The sequence below is a fragment of the Coptis chinensis genome, chromosome 2, assembly GCF_015680905.1.
Source record: "Coptis chinensis isolate HL-2020 chromosome 2, ASM1568090v1, whole genome shotgun sequence".
In the NCBI taxonomy this organism is placed as follows: Eukaryota; Viridiplantae; Streptophyta; class Magnoliopsida; order Ranunculales; family Ranunculaceae; genus Coptis; species Coptis chinensis.
Window position 1 is genome coordinate 56,861,326 of NC_141457.1, and position 22,139 is coordinate 56,883,464.

The window sequence follows — 22,139 nt, forward strand, 5'->3', positions numbered from 1 at the left end:
CACCTTGAGACATACCATAAGACACTCTAGCTCATCCCATTTATTTTATAAAAAGTAAGATAAGATAACTAATATGAAAACCATCATAACCTCTCTATGAATCAAAAAGCGTTAATATTAGCAAATAAGTAATAGATAAAGTAAAATTACTACTAAAAGGATAAAAGAAAATATTGGAAGCGACACAACTACACAAGTATGCAGGTTATCAAGTTATAAATTTTATTCGCAAATTAATACAGTTTAAAGTATATAAGTGGACACCAAACTTTCTCATTGATTAAGAATTGGGCTATAACTCAGCTCATAGCAAATGTGACAAAATTACATTGAGACGAATATATAACCATGACTGACGCAGAGACGACAAGGAAGGTATAACATCCTGAAAGAACGAAAGAGTTTTCAATTACATTCAAAAAAGGATTGAAGATAAATTCTGCGAGACATCTTTGAAAGAGAATTGAATACGCAAAATTTATAAGCTTCAGTTTCATAGTGGTTGACAATGCATTTGACAGAAAGACACACAATGACATGTAAAAGAAAATTCTTCATAATAGTGTTGGAAGAAGAAAATTCTTCATAATTGTGTTAGACGAACATACGTAATACCCTCATCTGATAGGAAGCCGTCTTGGATTCTGGATATATTAGATTGCGTCCCACTTACTAATGTCAAGGTCTTTTGAGTTAAAACCCCACAACCATGTATGGGCAGGCTTTGGACCTTGGCCTTTGGGTGGCATAAGTGGGGACAATATCGACATGTGGTGAGTGGTGGGGCGTTACAACATAATTGAACAACAACAGTACAACACAGTTTCCAGAAAAGTCCACTCAAGAGAGATAGAGGACATCATCAGAACAATCAGGACATGTGCTATGAATCGGGCATTTAATTATTAGTATTATCAATGCACAACTGGTGGATGCAACAGACAATCATAAAAGAATTACTCAAAGAATGGGTATTACGATAAAAGATGTGGCGAACAGCCAGGCCTGGGACTAAAGGCAATGGCAGTTACAGATCCCATATGTCCCCGTAAAACTGAAATTGGAGCTCCATCTGGCAAATGCCACTGTAGCACAGAAGAAAGAATCATCACTTTTCACAGTACAAAACAGAAGTGGTTTAATTATTTAAGCCAGAAAGAAAATCATACCACTCGAATAGTAAAGTCATTCGAGGCAGATGCCACCAAAAAATTGTTTGAACTCACAGCCAAGTCCGTAATGTCGCCCTTTTGTAGAATATAATGGTATGAGTGAAACAACAAACCGAAAAAGACAACCTTTGAAGGCATGCAAAAGATATGGGCCAGAATTACTCACTTCATGTCCACGGCAGCTTGCTAAGCAAAATGCAGTCTCCATCGACCAAATTTTTACAAGGCGATCATCTGAACCAGTAATTACATGTCTCCCTGACTGATCAAATATGGCTACAGGAGTAAAACAACCACAAGATCCGCATGAGATTAACTATCTCCAGCTAAAAAAAATCTAGTAGAGAGAGAGTAGTGTTCTATAATCCAAGTCAAGGCAATTTCTAGTAAACATGTTATGTCCTATTCTAGTTTAACAACATAGTGTGTTGGACTTCATGATGGAGTCAAAAAATCATACCACAATAGACAGCATTCCTATGTCCCCTTAGCTTCTTTATGTGTTGTATCTTTTGGACCATAGTTGAAGGTTTAGCTACTGCATAACAAGCAGCACGAATGGATGGAGCACGATGGTGTTTTGCAAAACCACCTCCTAATTCCCTCAGGCCTAAGCCATGCACCTGATCAGCCTGCATATGCGGCCAACGCAAGTGACCAGGTGGACGCTTAAGTACTGTATCTTCTCTTTTCCTTTCAGCTGAAAACCAGAAACTTGGAAAGTTAATTACATGCCAAATAACATATTCAATTATCACACGAATGTATGCTACAGAATATGGAATCCTAGAAAAGTTAAACAACTAAAAGTCACATACATTCTAGGAGTGAAAACGAATCAGATCCAAGTAGGGTAGGAACATCAGCTGCATTTGGCATGTATCCTCCAGTCATACCACGCGATGGTGAGACTGAGCTGAGTATCAATTGCTTCAGAAGCTTTAACAAATGATTCTTTTCTATGTGAGGATACCTAAGAGTAGAACACAAGATACACTGTACAAGTTGGTAAATTTTCATAGAAAATTCATCAAAATATTAACTAGAATCAGCTAGCGGGCTCGATTTTATCTGACTTTAATATAACTATATGAGGTAATCACATAAAATCTATTATATACAACAATACTGAACTCTGTCACCAAGGAAAAACTGTGCGGCTCAGAATCAGAATAAATCAGTTCTGCTAACAATCAGATATATGGGTACCACTTAAAAGGAAAAATAATTATATGGCTCCTGCAAATCTTAAACTTGTACCTTAGGCTTCACCGAGTGTAATACACAGTCAATATTTTTATAATTTGCAAATTGGAGACATTTTTTTATCTGTTTGGTGATAAACTTTCCAAATCACAATTTATTATATTGAAATTGTTCGCCGTCGTAACGATGACTATTCCAACACACACAAATGACTTCGATGCGGAATTCCCTCTTAAGCTACCAACTACCATATAATCATATATCCTTCTTTATCTATCGGTAAACTTAAATATATCCACACCAATTAAGCATATATTCAGACCAAGATCCACATCCATAATACGTGCAGCCGTACAGGGAATGAATTAGGTCTGATGAAAATTTTCTTCTTCTGGATTGGTAATTTGGTACAAGGACAGAAATCATATAACGAAAATGAAGATTTAGGAATCACCTCACCAATATCAGATGATAAACAAATATGGATGAAGTATAAACATAAATCATGCTACAAAGACCTAGAGTAACCATCATCATCGTATTTCTACTAGGTAAACTAAGATACAAAAATCACAAAGAAACTAGAGATGGGAGTTAAGCATAATATATACCTCTCGACCAATTGATTATAGCTCAGTGGAAAGGAAAAGCCGTTATTTTTTTCATCCCCACTTTCTGCACCACTTCTTGAATACCAAGCATGATACCTTCGAGGTAAAAGTTGATATTCCAAAAGTTCACTCCAAAATTGCACACATGTTCTCTGACACGGCCCATCTGATAGGAACTGCATAATCAAGAAATAAACTTCTCTGAGGTCAATATCAATATCAGGTTCAGCAGGACAAGAAGCAGTGGCTCCAGGATCTGTAATTTCATCCTTCTCTTTTAGAGGTGTCATACTGAATGGAGGCAGATTGCTGGGAGGTATGTACTTCATAAGATCCCAACTCCAAAATATAGCTGAAACTCAGAAACAGCCTCCAATCACAATCTTTATTTGAAAGGCGTAAGATAATAGGTAAAAAGAATGTGACTGCTTTGAACAGTTCGAATCATAACTACTTCCACGCATGTACTAATTTCCAGTTAGCACCACATCAACGAGTAATATTTTCAAATAAGTATCAAAGCAGAGATTGAAAATTGCAGCTTTCACACCAGCCATAAAACTATATGTGAATATTAAAGTCCGTAGGCCATGTATATATGCTTTTGAAGATTACATTCATATCCCAGATATGAGATATCTATATATCAAGCTACAAATTTTATTACTCTACAACAGATGTTGGGCTTTTATGAAGAATGAAGGTTGTTAAAAAAATTCAAAAGAAGCGTTTGAAAGATTGGCAAATCAATACTACGTTTATCACTCAATACAACTAAAGTACTAAACAAACAATTACTCTCAACCCCAAAAAGGATGGACCGGAGAACATTATCAAATATCTTCCCATTAGCTTACTAGGTTCCATGTATGAAATAATCAGAAAAGAACTCTCCATGATATTGAAATGAGTCTTAGGTCTTATTTCACATTTCCAAAAACCTCTGTCAAGGAGATACAAGTACATAATTGTTGCTTAACTGCCAATGAGGTGCTTCACTCCGAGATGAAAGAAGGTGGGCCCTGGATGATTTTTAAGTAAACACCGGTAAAGGCTCTCTCTCGCAGGTGCCGACTAGCAAAGTCGGTAAAACCTTTGAGTGATGATACCAGAGGTCTGGGGCTCGAACCCCGCCAGCATCAAAGAGTTACTGATCTCATTTAAAACAGGCTTACCAACCAAAAAAAAAAAAAGGCTCTCTCTCGCCATGTCTTGGATTTTTTTTTTTCAGTTATGTGCTAGAGAAAAAGGTGATTTCGTAGCATGTGGAGGAAAAAGAAAAATTTGCATATCACCAATGGGTACCCACAGTTCCTTTTCTTCTTCTTCTTCTTCTTTTTTCTTATTTCCCTTTTCTTTTTCTGTTTTGAAACAGTTAGAAGTTAGGAGACTCCAACCTATATTAACTTGGTAACCTTAAGTACAATTTGCCTCTAGCATCCTCTTCTAACTATATGAAGACTTTCCTGAAGTGGAGGCATGCTAAACAACAATACAGTTCCACCCAAAATACATAACTTAGCAAGTATGTCAGCTGCTCTACTTACTCCTCCAAAAACATGAGGGAACTCTATGCTTTCAAATTTTATCATCAGTGCTCTCACAGAAACTTGGATGTGAAGGCAGTACCAAGGACAGTCATCCTTACCCCCAGCAAAATTTGTGCAGCTCTCTGGGAATCTGATTCCACCATAAGTTTTTTTACGTTCATCTCAGCTGCTGCTACCATAGCAATTTCTATACCATTAAAATCTTGCAGTATAACAGATCTAGCATTTGTACTACCACAATAGATCAAACTCAGTCTCTCCATTGCTGTTCCTAATAAGCCCTCCATACCCATTTCCATTTGCATTCACTGAGCAATCTAAACAACGTCTTCTAACTCACTGGATATTCTTCATGCTCTAATCCCTCTAAACACCACACAACGTTTATAAAGGACAATCCTTCTCCATGTTTTGTACTTCATTTTTTTTTCTTTTTGGTATTTCTCTTTTCTTTTTAATAAACTTCTTTTTGGTATTTCTAGCTTCATCTTGCAGCTTCATTTCTAACTTCACAAGCGGAATGATTTCGGGATGACAAGTGAGTTGCACCATTGAGGTGTCCTGCCGGATTGAATTCGAGACACCAAGAGACAGAATGATATCAGCTTGGAGAAGAGGTCCAAATTAATTTCAGAATGGTTGGCTTTGGGACTCTCATTTAATAGTAAAATTTGTTTTTTTTCTGTAGCCAAACTGATGTTCAAGAATATTTGTAAAATTGTTTTTCTTTGTCTTCTTCATCGGAAAAGTGAAGATTTAATTCGTGTTGAAAGTAGGTTAAGGAAAATAACATCCACAAAAATGAACACCCACATCAAGAAATTGTTCTTCTAATAGTGGAACTTTCAGATCTTTAGGGAGGTTTTACTCGTAAAATCTTGAGTTTGCTCTCTTCTCTCTTCTCTACATTTTTTTATTCCATAGTTACATGTTTTCGTTCCTTCACCTTTTCAGATCACCTGCCCCTATCACTTTTTGTGCTATTAAGTTCACTACACCTTTGGTTATCATGAATCAAGCATCTCTAACTTAAAAATAGCAAGTATGGAGAATGAGATATCAACCATTTAGCACCATGACTTCCATATTTCTTACATCTTGATCTTGTACATCATGAAGACAACCACAATCTCAAAGCGTATGCTGGAGATTTATTAAATACTCGTGTCGGCCTTCGGCTCTAGTTGCCACTCGGGAGATGTCCTTCTAGAACTCTAACAAAGGTAAAACACAAAATACTCGATATACAAACAGAATGTGGGTATTTTCATTCTCATAACAGGAGTTTCTGCTTAAGTATAACCATAAAGAGCTCCTAGTTAAGTAAATGCATTCACATAGAAGTCTTTGAAAAAAACAAAGACATATTTGAACAAGCTATCTAGGAGGAATTGGAAAGAGGTAAGTCGCAGCTGAGACTGCAATAATCGCTCCGCGATCTTCTCCAGGTGTTGAATACACTGACTTGCAGTCTTTGATTTGACAAGGGTGTCACAAGTCACAATAAAGTAATGACAAGTTTCAATAAGTCTCAAAGAAAGAAGAAGAAAAATGAAACATAAAATAAATAAATAAGGATAACATCATCTAAAAAAAATGTGTGGAAACAAGACTTTTACTGAGCATGCATACTTAATCTTAAAATTGATAGGGTGTAAGACTCAAACACTCATAAATCATAATAACAATTTAGTACAGCCAACTGAAACTATTACAAACCAAACAAGGACAAAATGAATTTAACTCGGATAATTTATAATTCCACGTGCAAGAAAGTGAAGAAGGAGCTCGTTTGCAATTTAAAGCCTTAAGAAAAGAGAGATTTCAAACATGGCATGTTGTGAGAAATATAATAATGCAAAAATGACATATACAACTCGGAACGATAGCGTTCTACTTGTTTGGAATAAAACATTAATGTGGACAATAAGTGTATTCTTAACTATCGGAAAGATACAGTGGTACGATAACTAATGCAACCCCCCTTGACAACAATCTCCTACATAGTCCAACAAAGTAACCAATGCAGGTCTCCCACTCCTTTTTCATTTCTCTTACCACATTCCTAAGTTGCTGTCCAGTGATACTCTTATGACAACAGAACCTTAATATAATCTTAATCAATTCGAAATAATGCAGCTTAAACAAAGTACATTATTAAATTAACAAAAACAACATGCAATAACAAACTAGAAATATATATATCAAGACAATGAAATAAAAAACTTACATCTTAAGTTTTCCAATTCAGTTAGCAAGAATAATAAATAATTTCTATACCACTGTGTTTCCTCTGACAATCAATCACTTGTAATTATATGGGATGATGATCTGAAGAGCGAATTGAATTTGGTATTGGAGTGGAGGAGAAGTTTGGTTTTTGGGAATGAAATAGTGGAGAGAAAAAGAAGAAGAAGATTTTGAAAATTTGGAAGAGAGAAAAAGAGAAAGAGAGATGCTAAAAAGAAAATTGCTAGCGGGGTGTGTTTATATAGGTTCAAGGAGTTGGAAGTATCTCATTTTTCATTTTTTTACACCCTGGGTTTGTATACGGTGGGCTACTGGGTGCCCGAGTCCAGTCCACACAATTATATGGGCCCGTAAATAATGTCCAGATATAGTCAACCTTACCCTGGGAGTATGGGACGCTCGTAAAACTTTTTGCGATCCTCATCCAGAGTTTGATGAGAACTCACTTGTACGTTTTAGGCTTTTATTATAAATAAATTTAACCGGCCCAAATTTCAACATGAAAAAACCATAATAAAGAAAAAGAAAATGACTTTATGAAAATGCAGGACTCATTCCCATGGAAACGTTTTATAAAAGTTTTATGAAGTTCATATAGACATTTTCTGGCGCATGCTTTCAAATATATGGGTACAATAGTTACCTAGTGGAATTAACTTACATTTACTAGAGAAAATCAAATAAATAGTCTAATCCATAATACAAAATATCGCAATATATCGTGATATATATCGAGATTTCAGCAAAAGATAAGTAAATATCGTTATATGCTTAGAGATATTTACAACTATAAATATCGGTGATATTTCGACAATAATATTGATATTTGTAGATATATTGCGATATTTGTATATATTTGGCGATATTTTGTGTATGTAAGAATTTTATTTAATATTTACCATTATATTTCAAATAAATATAAATTATATATCATGATATATCAAAAAATATCCATAATATCCACGATATTTGTCAATATTTTAGATATATCCACGATATTTGCATATGAAATAATGTCAAATATCTCCAAAGAGGAAGATATATCCATGATAAATATCCATAAAATAGAGATCGATATTTTGCCATATCCTGATATTTTGTACTATGGTCTAATCAATACCTGAGGAGCATAAAGTATCCAGTTCTAGCAAACAACTCGACAATAATATAATGGTGCGTGAAATCGCTAACCCGCTAACGCTATCAGTATAAATTACGCTATGTATACAGCCAAATTTAATGATATAGCGTATGCTCTGCACGTAGTGGCGGCCATAGAAAAAATTTGAAATAAATCTACACGCTTCTGTGGGTAGCGGCTGGAATTCAATTTAATTTCGAAATAAATCTACATGTCTATCACTATGGCGGTTAGAAGAGGGAGAGCGATGGAAGAAAAGGTCAAATGGGGAGGGTGTGAAAAAACAAAGAGCCACATGCCAGTGTAAATGGCGGTTACAAAAGAATTTTTTTCTCTCCTACACGCCAGTGTGAGTGACGGCTGCAAAAGAAAAACCATTGGGTTGAACAACACTATCCCGCTAACCTCATATACTGTACTATTGTGGTTTGCTGTTTTAGCGGTCCAAACCATTGGACTTAGTCTTAGCCTCACGTGACTTCCAATATCAGTTGGGTGGTTTTTTGGTGTTTTGTTTGAGCAACAAAAAGAGGAAACATGTGAGTTTGTAGCAGACAGACAGACAGGCAGATAAAGTGTTTTCAAGGGTTTTCGGTTTTTGAGCTTTTGAGTTTTGGGGCTGGGTTTCGGTATGGTATATTTCCAATTTCTAGTTGGGGCTAGGTTTCTCCTCCCTGAAGACTAGAATTAGAATTAATACTAATACAAAACAAAACAAAATTAATACAAGTACCAAGACTACCAAAAAACTAGTAATCATATCGCCGTCGTCATTCACATCATTTATAATTTGCCATCCATTCGACAGCCAGTTCATCGATTTCCTTATATTATTTAGATTATCTACAATATGCATGAGGATCTAAAATTTTACCAAATATACGAATTGTAATTTCTATTGGGATATTTGGCATTTACAAAGCCAATAAATATTTATTGTTTATACATGATGATGTTTAATTAAATACACGAATCTTATTATTTTGCATATGGGTAAATTTATATTATATGATGAAACCATAAGTTCCATATGTAATAGAATTATAACAATCAAACATATGAAGAGTCATATGCGGGAGATTTGATTGTATCTATTTACCTAGAATGCTCACAGTTAGGAGTGAAGTCGGATGCTTCATTTATACGACTGTAATATACATAACTGCTATATGATAAGATTATTATATCTCAATCATTTGAGTGTGACTCTAAGTTTGTATATTGGTGTAGTCACATGACTAACATTGAAGAAATCGAAGTGAGAACACACTGAAAACTCACTATTAAAATTAGTTTGCAAATCTCATTCTACCAATTATTCTCTAGACTTGAGGAATTGTGAAAATTCATTATGTCTCAAATTTATTACTTTGAGACATTAAAAAGTAATGTTTGTTCATAGACTAGACTTGACGTTTTGAGTAATTACTGTAGGATGTCTTGAATCACGAATTCTAATAAAAAATCCACCACTCTACAGAGTTATATATTAGGAAATTGTGACATAACTAATTGAGCTCAAACCCGACTCGTATAAGAAATAGTTTATTAGTGCTCAATTGATGTTGAATGTTACATTGAGTCAAATAGACATGGGTGTGATAGTGAAAAACACATTCCCAATGGTCTAATTGTTAATATAAGTGAGGTAGAGGGACTTAGATTTAAATAATAGTAGGAAATGACTTTTTTGATAATTCCATGGGTCTTAGTATGTGAATGTGGATTTGTTAATAGACATTTTCCATATTAAAGAGATATATTAAAAGTGTTTTAGTATATCAAGTACAAGTACTTGTATTACAATGACTTGACCTCTTTGAAATAAGACTTGGAATCCTAAGTGGATCCCATTACACACATATACCTAAGTTTATCTATATAAGATAATGACTTTTTGGTGAAAGAGACCACTAGTATTTCCAGGAAAAGTACAAACTAAAAATAAAATAAAAGCAAAAGTGTTTTGTGGTGTGTTGCGTAGTGAATAACTAAATACTATTAGAAGGTTGAAGACTTGCTTTTTGGATTCAGTTTTGGAAAACTTTTCTTTATTGTCAATATCCAATTTCGGCTTTGAAAGATATTTTATTTTTATTTTATTTTTATCAAAAATATATTAGCATGTTAAAGATCTAGGATTAATTATTTCCTAACAATTTCATCATCTTCAGCTATTGTTTCGACAACCGCTGGCCACCACTTAAACTCAACGTATATATCTACATGATTTCCAATATTGAGTTCAAAAGCATTTTCTACTAGTGGTACTGGTCTAAGTCGATTAGCTGTAGGGACTGTCTCCAAATTAAGTTTCATTTTACCGTCAAATTCATCACAATTGATATACTCTACTAAATACTCTCGTTCTCGGAGTTGGTCTTTGGTGTTCTTGTGTATCTAAAAAAAAGAGAGATGTTTAGCTAAATGAGAAAAGTGAGTGGGTGGGTGGGAGTTAAAAAGTTATAAGTAAAAGTTTAAGTTCTATGTGAAGTTAAATGTTTTGTTGTTTTGTTGTTTTTGTTTTTTTCCCCCCACCGCTAATTATTAAGTTAAAGGTTAGTTGAAGTAAAAAAACATATTTTGGGTATTAATGTGGGTAGAAGTGTCAAGTGTGGAACTTCCCTAACCCACATCCAAAGTATTAAGTCGATAAAGCTTATAACAAAGTTGGTGGAAGTCTTCATGGGTTTTAAAAAAAATATGCCTTTCCGAAAACCCAGTTTGTCGTGTAGTTTGACATCAACGGCTATTTGTTGGCCCTAATTCCAGTGGTGTTGAGGGGTGTCATTTTCAACATATCCAAGTAATGAAAATTTCAAGGGCAGCCTCACTTACAAGAGACCCCGCCACTGAACATTCAATGTTCTTGTTATGTACCTCAATGTTCTTGTTATGTACCCCAATTTAAGCCTCTCTCAAATTATTTTGGATGTGCCTAATAGAAAAATACATATAATGAAAACCGGAGATAGATAGAAAGAAAACACTCTTAATTATAACTCAAATTAAACTTGAGTTAAACTAGTTTTCTTTTGTTTGTTATATTATCCCATTCAATTTAATTTTTTGTACTCAGATCATAGACCTTTGTATCAATGACATGAACTACATGATTGATTTTATAGTCACCCATTTGTTGATGTAATTGAATACTCAAAAACCAACATAAAATCAAATTAAAAAAAAACGCAAAATAGGTACAAGGAATATTTAAAATTCTACAATGAAACATTTAAAAAAATTTGTCCAAATTTGAAGCCATGGGTTTCTCATTAACACTCAACGTTTTATATATAATATTTTACTACATTGGTCTAAACAAGTTTGATTTTGTTACAATAATCTTACAACTTTCATGATATGGGTATTTAAGAGAGATAATTTAAGGAAAAAAAACATCGACTTTTACAGTATTTATATGGCGACACATGGAATTGAGGAGTTAAAAATTGAGTTCGAGTCCTTTGATCCTCTTCACTATCAAAGTTGCATTATTTTTTGTTCATTATAACTTTATAATTGCATTCAATCAAGAGAAACTGATTAAATTGTCATAAATTCACACTATATTCAGGATCAATAGTTTGTAGTTTTTACATTTAAGTAATATCTAAGGTTAAAACTATATAAAAAAAAAAATCACGCATTTTTTCGACTAATTAATAGCTGATTTGGTATACATCTTTGATGAGATTTCCACAAAAGCAAAAAATGGTTTGATCCTTGCACATGATTAGTGATCTATGAAAATATGTTTATTTCTTTAGTTGTTTGTCTTTTTTTTTTTTTTTTTAAAAAAAATATCTTAAATGAATTTGTACTTACTTATGGTATTCCAAAGCCCAAATTGAGATTTTGTGTTTCTTGATAAGGCTGCAAAATAATATAAATAAACAAAACTTTTTAGGCGAAAAGGGTTTACTCTATAATAGTGAATGAATTTTGTCAAAAAAAAAAAAAAAAAAAAAATGGTGCAGTTCAGAATACGGTGAGTGGCAATATCACCACCCAACAATCTTGACATGTTTTTGGAATCTACTGATGGCAGTTTACAGGATGATTATATGGGGAGGGCTTTCCTCCTATTGTGAAGCCTACTTAATCTTTATATAATACTAACAAAATGCACGTGCTATGCACGTAGTTAATATTGAAGAGTAAAAAAGAAGCACAACAAATATAATAGTTTTAGGTGGATAGTAGATACGTACTTGGAAACTCACATTATAGATTTGCTTATTTTGCTCCATCTCTTATAAATGAGAACACGTTAATGTAATATATCTTTACCAAAACAATAAATAAATAACACATTGATGTGTCTAAGCACATTATCTAAGATTGAAAAGTTGTATACTTGTATATCTGTGCAACATTTTTCAAGATCCAATTCATTTCAATGCAACAACCAGAAGGTATAAAGAAAGTGTTAACAACACACCATCATTGGCATACATCTATCTTACAATTAGTATGACGTCTTGAATATAGTTTGAACACACTATTACATCCTAAATCAGTATATTACATCTTCCGATATCTATGTGCGGTTACTGTATAAAGCCAATGTACTTTGGATCCCACACAATTTTTGAAGGATCATCATTCCTACATTAGATAGTCCTACTTGGCACACACGAAAGGGGGGAAGTGTAGGCTTATTTTAGTTCCATGCCCTTGTTGGTGGAAAGGTTTCATGAGGTATGACCGACTACCTCATTACAATTTAAAAACAATTTATTTTACCATCTGCTCAAAATTTTAGTGTAAAATCATGTTATATGAGATGGTAAGAGTATCTAAACAGAAACCAAGGTCTGCTTGTAGGACTCAGGGTATTCTTTCTGTCACCCAAATACCCAATCAATTTTTTCATGTTACATTTTAACATCTATAATTACAACAAAGGAGTTGGGATGTTCTTCAGTTATGACGTCGACACATATCCTAATATGCTTATGGAGTTATGGCCAACTACCCTACATCTATGCTATTTATTAACATTAACATGACTTTATCAGAACCTAGGCTGGCCTTAGTTGTATTATCTAAAAAATCAAATGAAATATCATTCGAATCAAAGTACGTAACAACCGAAAAATAGAAAAGCAAAAAAGCGGGTGGAAACCTCAACTAAATAGTATAACAGAGTAACAGACATTTAGGTACACAAACTTAAGTATATATGATATTGTGCGTGAAGACATGGATTAGAACCAATCTAAACCCTAAAAATAAAAAAAAAAAAAAAACAAAACTCAGTAACCATTGACATTGGCATTTCTGTAAAAAAATTTAAAGTTTGAATTTTCATGTGTTAGAAAATTTTTATTGTGCTTTATTTGACGGGAACCATTGATAAGAATTTCAAATTGACAAAACTGGTTTAGTTATTATGTAGATACTTTTTGATAAGCGTTCGAGCTTTTTAACAGTTATATGTATCTAATATATTATGTATAGATAGCAAATGCGCACGCCTTTTGGGTGCAAATAGAATGAGTCTTTAAGAAACTTGATTGTTTGTAAGCCAACAGGGAGCCATTAAGAAAGAAAAGCATAAACACTACACATATGCACTTTTGCTAATTTTATAACCAAACATGGTAAAATAGAACAAAAACAATCACCATTTTAAAGCAAAAATATTTGTTCGTCCACGCTTTCTCCAATCATTTTACAATAACGAATACAAAACAAAGAGCATGCTCAAAAAATAAATAGATGAAGTCCTTTCTTTGTCAATTGTCATGTGATGAAGTTGCAGGAACATTTGGTGGTTTAATAAAGTAGCACTTGTGCTAAGTCCATTAGACGAACATGCAGTCCCAAATGGAACAGTAGTGTACACACCCAGAGATGTATTGCTCGATTTCCACCTTCCTCTTTCCCGACTGGGGAGTTTCACACTATAAAAACATACATATGTGTCGCCAGTCCCACGTCACTCCATAACCTATTGGTGCATTTTCTCTTCTATTTGTTGGTCCCTTTGTTTGTTTGTTCTTATTCACCACCTGCAAGTATATGTGCCAATTAGACTACCATGTAAATAATGTGAACAACTAAATGTGCAAAAAATGACGTGTAGGTTTTCTTCAGAAGGCCATTGCATCCGTTATTCCCTCCGACGTGATTCCAGATTAACAAATTTTGTTATAAGCTTTTTTTTTTCTTTTTTATTTTGCTTGAGGGTTTAAAAACGTATTGTTGAGTGTAGTGCTATGACCTCAAACCCAAAGCTACACCAACTAGGCTCTGTCATAAGGCTGGTTGTCATACGAATATTTAATTCAATAGAAGCACATTATTACAATATGAACTTTGGGCCGTAGGCACCTGCTGTCATAAGTAGATATTTAAAATTAAAATAATACCTAAATCAAATATGAAGAAGTTCAATGACATGCATGTTTTCATGTTAGTAGCGGCATGCATGTGAGATTGTGAGTACATAGACAATGAAGTAAAGAAGTAAATAACAAATTGAGGATTTAAAAAAAGATAATACAAACAGAGGGATACATTCATAGATTTCTAAATCGCAGGAACGACATTGATCTCATATGTGATTGAAAGACAATAAAACATAGCTACAAAGCTCCAAATGAGAATCTGCATGGGACTGAAAAGCTTAGGGAGAAAATAGTCTCCACTCTCCACAGAGATAGCCTTATAGGATTTAAAAATCAGAGGTTGTTGTATTATCACTGCATATAGTACAACATAATCAGTTCCATTGTTCCACAGCCAAGGAAAGGAACACTGGCTTGAATAGATGGAGATTAAAACTTCCCTTAAGTCATAGATATATCTGTTCTCCACCATATAAAATATGTTAAACAGAGACAGACTAAGCATAACAAACATAATTGAATAACAGTACATACATGGTAGTGATTTCATCAGAAAGCTTATTTGATGGTATTGATCCATTGAGCTGGTTCCAGCTGAGATCTTTGGAAATTGAATGTCATAACCAAAGTAAACATTCCCATCATCAATCACTAAAATGCAGCTTATCTCCACCCTTGGAAGTGGTGAGATTTACCATTGATTCATTCTACGATAAGAAACTAAAGAAGTTACCAGCCAAATGCATAAACTTACAAGTAGCCAAGACTTGGTATTCTCCTTTAGGTCCGAACGGTCCTTGCAAGCTGCAGTTCCTAAGACTCCTGGTAAACCAAAGGAAGGTCGAGTGAAACAGTTTTTAAAAGAAGATTTTAAACAAATGCATCGGATATTGCTTTGCTGCATCAGATATAGCTTTGATGTGATCCAATCATATACATCGTTTATTTGCATAGATTTAAAAATCACAGGAACGACATTGATCTCATATGTGATTAAAAGACAATAAAGCATAGCTACAACACTCCAAATGAGCATCTGCATGGGATTGAAAGGCTTAGGGAGAAAATAGTCTCCACAGAGATGGTCTTATAGGATTTAAATATCAATAAGAATTGCATGACATAAATAAAATGCAGCAACATTCTCACTGACTAAAACAGTAGTCCAAATAGAATGGATGTAGTTTTAATTGATTAAATCATACAACAATCATAGTCAACAATTAAGCATAGTTTTCACGAAAGCAAGAACTAATCCTACATGCAGAATACTATCGTAAGAAAAGAAGAAAAAATACCAAGGTACAAACCTATGCAATAGTGATAGAAATCTTTAAGTTCCATTACAACTTCGATCCTATAAAGCGGAAACACTCATTTCAGGAAAATAAAAATAAAAATTCCTAACTGATCGGAGAAGAAAAAAAAATGATAAACCTTTAACTATTATCAGAAGAAGATTTAACAAAAGCAATCTGTGCCAATGAGGATCTAGATCAAAAATATTGCATAATGTCACCATACAGTCCAGAAGCCAATGGAGTTGATAAAAAAAAAGCAATTAAATTAAGATAAACAAAGTGGTGGTCTCTTCTTCAATATGATGGTTTTAAATTGTTTCATTTGCCCCAACCCAAGGACCACAACTACTGGTTCACTTGCAGTAATGTCTACCATCTCATCAACTTTATGCAAGTATTTCTAAACACATTCAAACATACCAATATCAAAGTATTTCAAAACACATTCAGACATACCACTATCACAGTTCAACTAACAAAAGGAGAGCGAATGAGACGATGAAGTCAGATGCATTTTCTTTACCACATAGATGTAGGTATAGACATGAGAGAAAATAGCAATTCATTTAACATACCACATACAACATGAAGGTTTGTTGAAATGAGGGGTTCCCTTGCCGCCAACTCTTTTCCTTCTACAAAACCAAGTCAAATCGGCTAGTGAGACCTGCTATATATATGCTATGGAGAAAGCTCAAATAGCAGCCTTGACTGTGTTGTGTCATGGTAAACTTGTAGGATATCATTGTAGAGATCAATTTGGTAGCTCTCTAGCTCAAATTCTTCATGAATTGATAACCTATCCAACATGAAGTTTTGCCTAAAAAAGATGCAAGTTTGTTACGACTCATTCTTTATGTGCTATTATGGAATGTCTTGCTATTGCATCTGTATCATCAAGCCAAGCTCCTATAACTTTGACAAAAGGTGTGTGATGTTGATTATGATGTGAGCGTTTTTCTTGAATGCAGCCAAATATGATATATGCCAAAAATCTCATATTTGATGGCAATGTATGACACTTAAATAATGGTATTGGACCTAAATAAGAAACCATAAAATCTTTTATAAATACTGTAATTACAGCTAATAAAATAATCGTGGCCTTATCTATGACGCACCAAGTTTCAATCTCAATAGCGATATAAGCTACATTATAAAATAGTGCAATTTCTACGTAATATCAGCAAATTAAGAAGATCATGACCTTAGCTTTTGGGGAGTGACAACGCATAATGATCAATATGTACTTATCTCATTGCAAAGTGTGTGAAGCTGGTCATAATGCCATCAAAGTACAATATATATTTTGCTTCAGACTAATTTGTACGAATTGAAAAACCACATCATTGTTCTATTGGTGTTAACACGTATGGTATAAGCAATAGTGTTTTAACACATTCGTTGCATCCCTTGAGCCAATCATGCAAAATATAATCTATGAAAATAAAAGGAAGCCAATACTGATGAGTCATGATTTTTTCTCCTATACCCTATTGATAAATATATGTATAACACAATAGCTAAACCATGTATATGAGATAAGGAATTGTTGTCACAGTAAAGCTCCCCACCTGCAACCAATTTCAAGATGAAACTGAAAGAACTATATATAAATGGGAAAAAGAGACTTACACTGAGTCTATGACCACCACCAAGAACTCTGTTGCTAAGAAAGTAGGAGTAGCAACTTAACAACTCTCAAGAACTGCCAAGCTTAAAAACCTTTGCACAACACACCTGCTAATAAATGGTTAGTACGTTTCCAGTTCTCCTCAACAAAGGATGACACATGTTTATAGTGCAATCAAATCACAATTATGATGCTCAAATTCACAAACAAATTATCAAACCCACTTACTAATTGAAAACCGTATATACATTTGAGACTGTACATTTGCTAGTTGAAAATTTAAGACCTGTCATAGTTTCTGCTACCTACATTTTTCCTTTTCCTTTCTACTTTTACTTTTCTGCATTTTCCTTCATTAATAGAATACACACTTATGTAGCCAAAAAAGAAAAACCCCCACTCCCAATCCTCATCCATGACCTTATTCATTTCAATTTGACTTATTTATAAAACCTACACAGGAAAAGCACCACTGAAATTTGTTGGAGCAAGCATTGTTAAGACTTACATGCCCTGAGGAAGTGTTGAATCATTGGTGCTTGCATACAAAAACAATGACCCTCCACTCTCAATGCAAAGAAACTTGAGAGATGGACAACCACAATAGCCTGCAAAAAGTTAAATATTGTTGGAACTTCTAAAATGCAAAAATGTGTTTGTGCAAAAAGTAGGTCAGTTTCTCTGGACAAAAATTACCAAATCTTCGTAGAAAGGTGTCTTCTCAGGAAGCAAAGCACGATTTGCATCGTCCCCCTTGATAGCATATTGTTCACATACCTTCTCGTCTAGTTGCCCAGCTCTAAACTCAGGATGAGCAGACATAAAGGCAAAGATCCTGGATGCTCCTGTCAGATCAAGATAACTAATATCATTCTCTTGAATACACACTAAATAAAAAGAACATAAAAATACTTCTTTCCGCAGATAGTCTGTTTCTGTGAACCTTAAACAAACGTACTTTAGACCGAGTCCCATAAGAGCGAAGTAACTGTGTTGCACGTACAATCAGATTCAAAGCAACTTTAGTCTTACACATTCAGCTATTTCCACATTTTCATACACAAGATAGAGAGAAAGTTTTGTAATTTTTATGTTCATACACAAGGCAGAGAGAAACTGTTGTACATTCTTACTTTCTTAATTTCAAGATGCCATAATTGTTTTACTATTCCACTCAAAATTTATACAGTTGAGTATCTTTTTGAGGGTTTGGCAATCCCAAGTATTTGAAAGTATACATAATTTAGAAACCAACATCCACATGTTGCTAGGGCACAAGTTGCATACGGCGTGTTAGAACATAATAACACAGCCCTACTATGAATGAAAGAATAAGAGTACCTCATATTAGATTGCAATTTCATTTGGTTAACAAACACATACAACTGGGAAAAAATGAAACCAAGACATTGCGAGCACTTGTTTAGTGTATTTTTAGAATATACAACTCCATACATCGCAATGTCAACTGGGGCTCGAACCCCGCCAGCATCAAAGAGTTACTGATCTCATTTAAAACAGGCTTACCAATAAAAAAAAATGTTAATAACTGGGCAAGTGTAAAAGAAAATATCTTAAGCTTTTAATACCAAACTGAATTCCAAATAACACCAATAGGATTCTATATATAATCATCAATGCTTTTACAACACCACCAAGAGAAGTAAAAAACAAATTAACCTACTAAAACCACAATTGAAGCAAGTTTTGCAAAAAGGGATCCCATAGCTTTTGGTGGTTGGGGACTACCTGATCATAAATATGGTAATGTACAATACTTTAAATGTTTGACTACCTGCTCATGTGTAGTAGCTTATAGGATGTCGCACATACTTAAAGATCCATGTACGAAATAAGAAAAAAAAAATTAAAACAGGTCATGTATCCTGTAACTACATAGAGAACGTATACACTATAGTTCATTTTTGTTCCATTGTTCATCATGGACTTAACCATTTGAAATCTGCAACTTCGTTCAAGATCAGGCTATCAAAGGATGTTTAAGTTTTGAGAGTATTTAATCAAACATCCAAGTCAAAATATTATACCAACACTTAGTAAAGAATCAAAGATGAAACAAAAAAGTTGGGAAGGGTTAATTATACAACATACCTCAGCCATATATGGAGATAAACACCATGTTAATGAATGGCCTCCACTGTTTTTCCAAACTGTCCCAATTAGTTTGATGCTGCCATTCCAAAAACTGAAAGGTGTGTCATAGTTGCTAGAACTCAGAGAACTCTGACATAGGAAGCCATCAAGCCACCTACACCCTTAACTGAGGTTGAGCATTGAAAGACACCTTTTTTCCCCCTCAATTGGACTCACCTCCACCTGTGGTGCTGCTCCACCACTTAGATTTGGAACGATTTACCCTCAACTGCAGTGAAGATTCTATTTCTTCCCCCATGAGATCTCGTCATCTGTACTTGAAATGCGAACTAACTGCTCAACGACATCACCAGAGCACTAGCCCCACCGAAGTTAGGCCATCTCCATCCAGGTGAAGATCTATTTTATTAATTACAAAGCGGATGAGGTCTGTTTGCAACTAGTTAGTTCTATCTGCATATGCTTTGCGCTTTTATGATAGAAGAAAATGCAATTCATCGTTATAGCAAGAACATAATTCAACAGCCAAGTCCCTATTCAACTATAAACCTTGGAAAAAGATGTCAAACTGAGATTACTATTTAAGTATCAAAAGATAAGTGTAGATATTAGCACACAATCAGCCGGAAATTGTAACCCTATGTTTCTTGCTTTCTTCAAGTTTTCTCCTTATGCAGCTCGTTACTTGTTAGCATAACTCAGAAGGTAAAACTTAAATATTCAACAAATTTTTATGTTTGTTTAAGTTAGATTGTTCACATGACATGATATTTTTTTTTATCTTTCTTCATTTATTTATATTTCTTTCTAGAAATTTTCAAGAAACTCATTCTTTTTTTTATTTTTAAAATGTGACTCATGCATCGAGAAGGCCTTCAGGCTCGAGGCTTAAAGGGGTCTTTTAAGACATTGTGAGGTAGTATAATAACTGATGTAGATTAAACTGGCGGAAGCTTCAGTTTATCAAATCTACTCTTGAATTAAACAAAACAAATAAAACTAAAACAAATCTTTATTTCTCTCTGGAATATTCTTAATAACACAACTCTCCCTGAACCCTAATTACAAGCCCATTATTTATACTAATCCTAAAAACTATAAACCAATAAGAACACGACATGTGTCAACAACTAAAATAGAATAACTTAAACTAGTGGGCTCACGGCCCATGGGCTTGACCATAATGATGTCCGCATCACTCTCCCCAAGTTGAAAGAGTTTGTCCACAAACTACAATGGTGGTGCATTAGAAGCGGGAAAAACTGATAAAGCTTCATGCTGAAAATCTGAACAGTGTCAGGTATTTCCTCAGTAACCTCTCCAATATCGTTGTTTCCTTCTGCGAAGAAAACAGGGCGTTTCTTTTTCTTTGGGCATTCAGCAGCAATGTGGCCAATAACACCACACTCAAAACACTTCCTAGATGCAAAATGCACTAACAGGATGAACTGTAGTAGAGGCAGTACTAATAGGTGATAGAGCAACAGAAGATGATGGTGAATTGGACGACTTGTGGAGATCTTCTGACTTTCTAGCATAAGTAACTGCATTTGCCATGGTTTGAATATCAACAAAGGACAAATCAGCTTGAATGCGTTTTTGTAAGCCATTGACATATCTATGGACCTTGAATTATTCGATCTCAGTCATATTTAGGCGAGTGCATAACAGATTGAAAGCTTCAGTGTATACTTGAACAGTAGACAAGTTTTGCCACAAATTATATAGGCGATTAAACAAATCACGCTCATAATTATTAGGAACAAACTCTTTGCGCAATGCTCGTTTCATCTTAGACCAACGCTGTACCAATTTTTTGCCCTTAATAGTGCGATCCCTTTGGTATTCATCCCACCATACCTGCGCATAACCCCATAATTTTGTAGCTACCAGCTGAACACACTTGGCACCCGAAATACTCTTGTATTCAAAAATCTTTTCAATTCGAGTCAACCAATCCACAAACACATAGCATCCATCTTCCCATCAAACTCAGGTACATCAATCTTAATATCACTATGATTATTTTTTTTTAACAAACGAATTAAACGATCAACAATAATTAACTCAGTAGGTACACGATTACCAGTTGTAGGCGCAATGTCGTCTGAAGAATCACTGTCAGAAGAAAGAGAGAGAGAGTATCACTAGCATGTCGCCTGAGTGGTGGTGAAGTTGAGCTTGCCTAGCTTGCCAAGGGGGAACATGCTGAGTATGAGGTGGCCGACCCCCTGCCTCTATTTGCACCACCATGACCACACCCTCTAAGAGCCATGCCATAACCAACACCAAGTGGTTCGGCTGAATAAAAGGACCTTCCTGCATGTTATTTACTGGCGGTAGACCGTGTAGCTGATGTTGGCCCACAGGTTGCACTTGCGATTGTACAATAACATGCTGTCTCTGAGGGGGAACAAATTGCTCAAATGGTTGGAGTTGTGGTAAACCTAGCACAGAATTAGGTCTTCCCCCAGGCTGAGGAGGAATAACAGCTGGAAGATTAAAAGGTTCACGAACTAATGGAGGAACCTCGACTGGATGGTCATGCTGGAGCCATTGTTCAACTCATTTCTGGCCTGCTGTTGCAACTGTATCAATAAGACCTGGGTGAGGAGTCGAGTGACCAGACCGAACATCAAAAGGACGCAGTGGTTGGTACTGGTCTGCAACTTATTCTAGCAAGACAAGATCTCGTGGGTCTTTGGAATTACCGTGTCTGGCTGGTCTTTGGAGTAGTGACCAAGGTAGGAGGCGAGAGTACTATAGTCACAATAGGCGCACCCACCACTTCAAGACCCTGC

General features: G+C 34.8%; 1 protein-coding gene across 3 annotated transcripts in view; it reads right to left on the reverse strand.

Moving 5' to 3' along the window:
• LOC147516764 (uncharacterized) overlaps window positions 1-6,909 on the reverse strand; it is a 31,556-nt gene extending 24,647 nt beyond the window's left edge. For all 3 annotated transcript variants that reach the window (XM_086589222.1, XM_086589224.1, XM_086589221.1), the window contains exons 1-7: window positions 6,770-6,909; window positions 2,990-3,341; window positions 1,991-2,145; window positions 1,633-1,872; window positions 1,339-1,448; window positions 1,170-1,247; window positions 979-1,085 (exon numbers count right to left, since the gene is read on the reverse strand). In XM_086589222.1, the coding sequence (XP_086445348.1) occupies window positions 979-1,085; window positions 1,170-1,247; window positions 1,339-1,448; window positions 1,633-1,872; window positions 1,991-2,145; window positions 2,990-3,318 (1,019 nt within the window). In that variant the 5' untranslated portion in view covers window positions 3,319-3,341; window positions 6,770-6,909. The remainder of the gene's footprint in view (window positions 1-978; window positions 1,086-1,169; window positions 1,248-1,338; window positions 1,449-1,632; window positions 1,873-1,990; window positions 2,146-2,989; window positions 3,342-6,769) is intronic.
• Window positions 6,910-22,139: the final 15,230 nt, after the last annotated feature.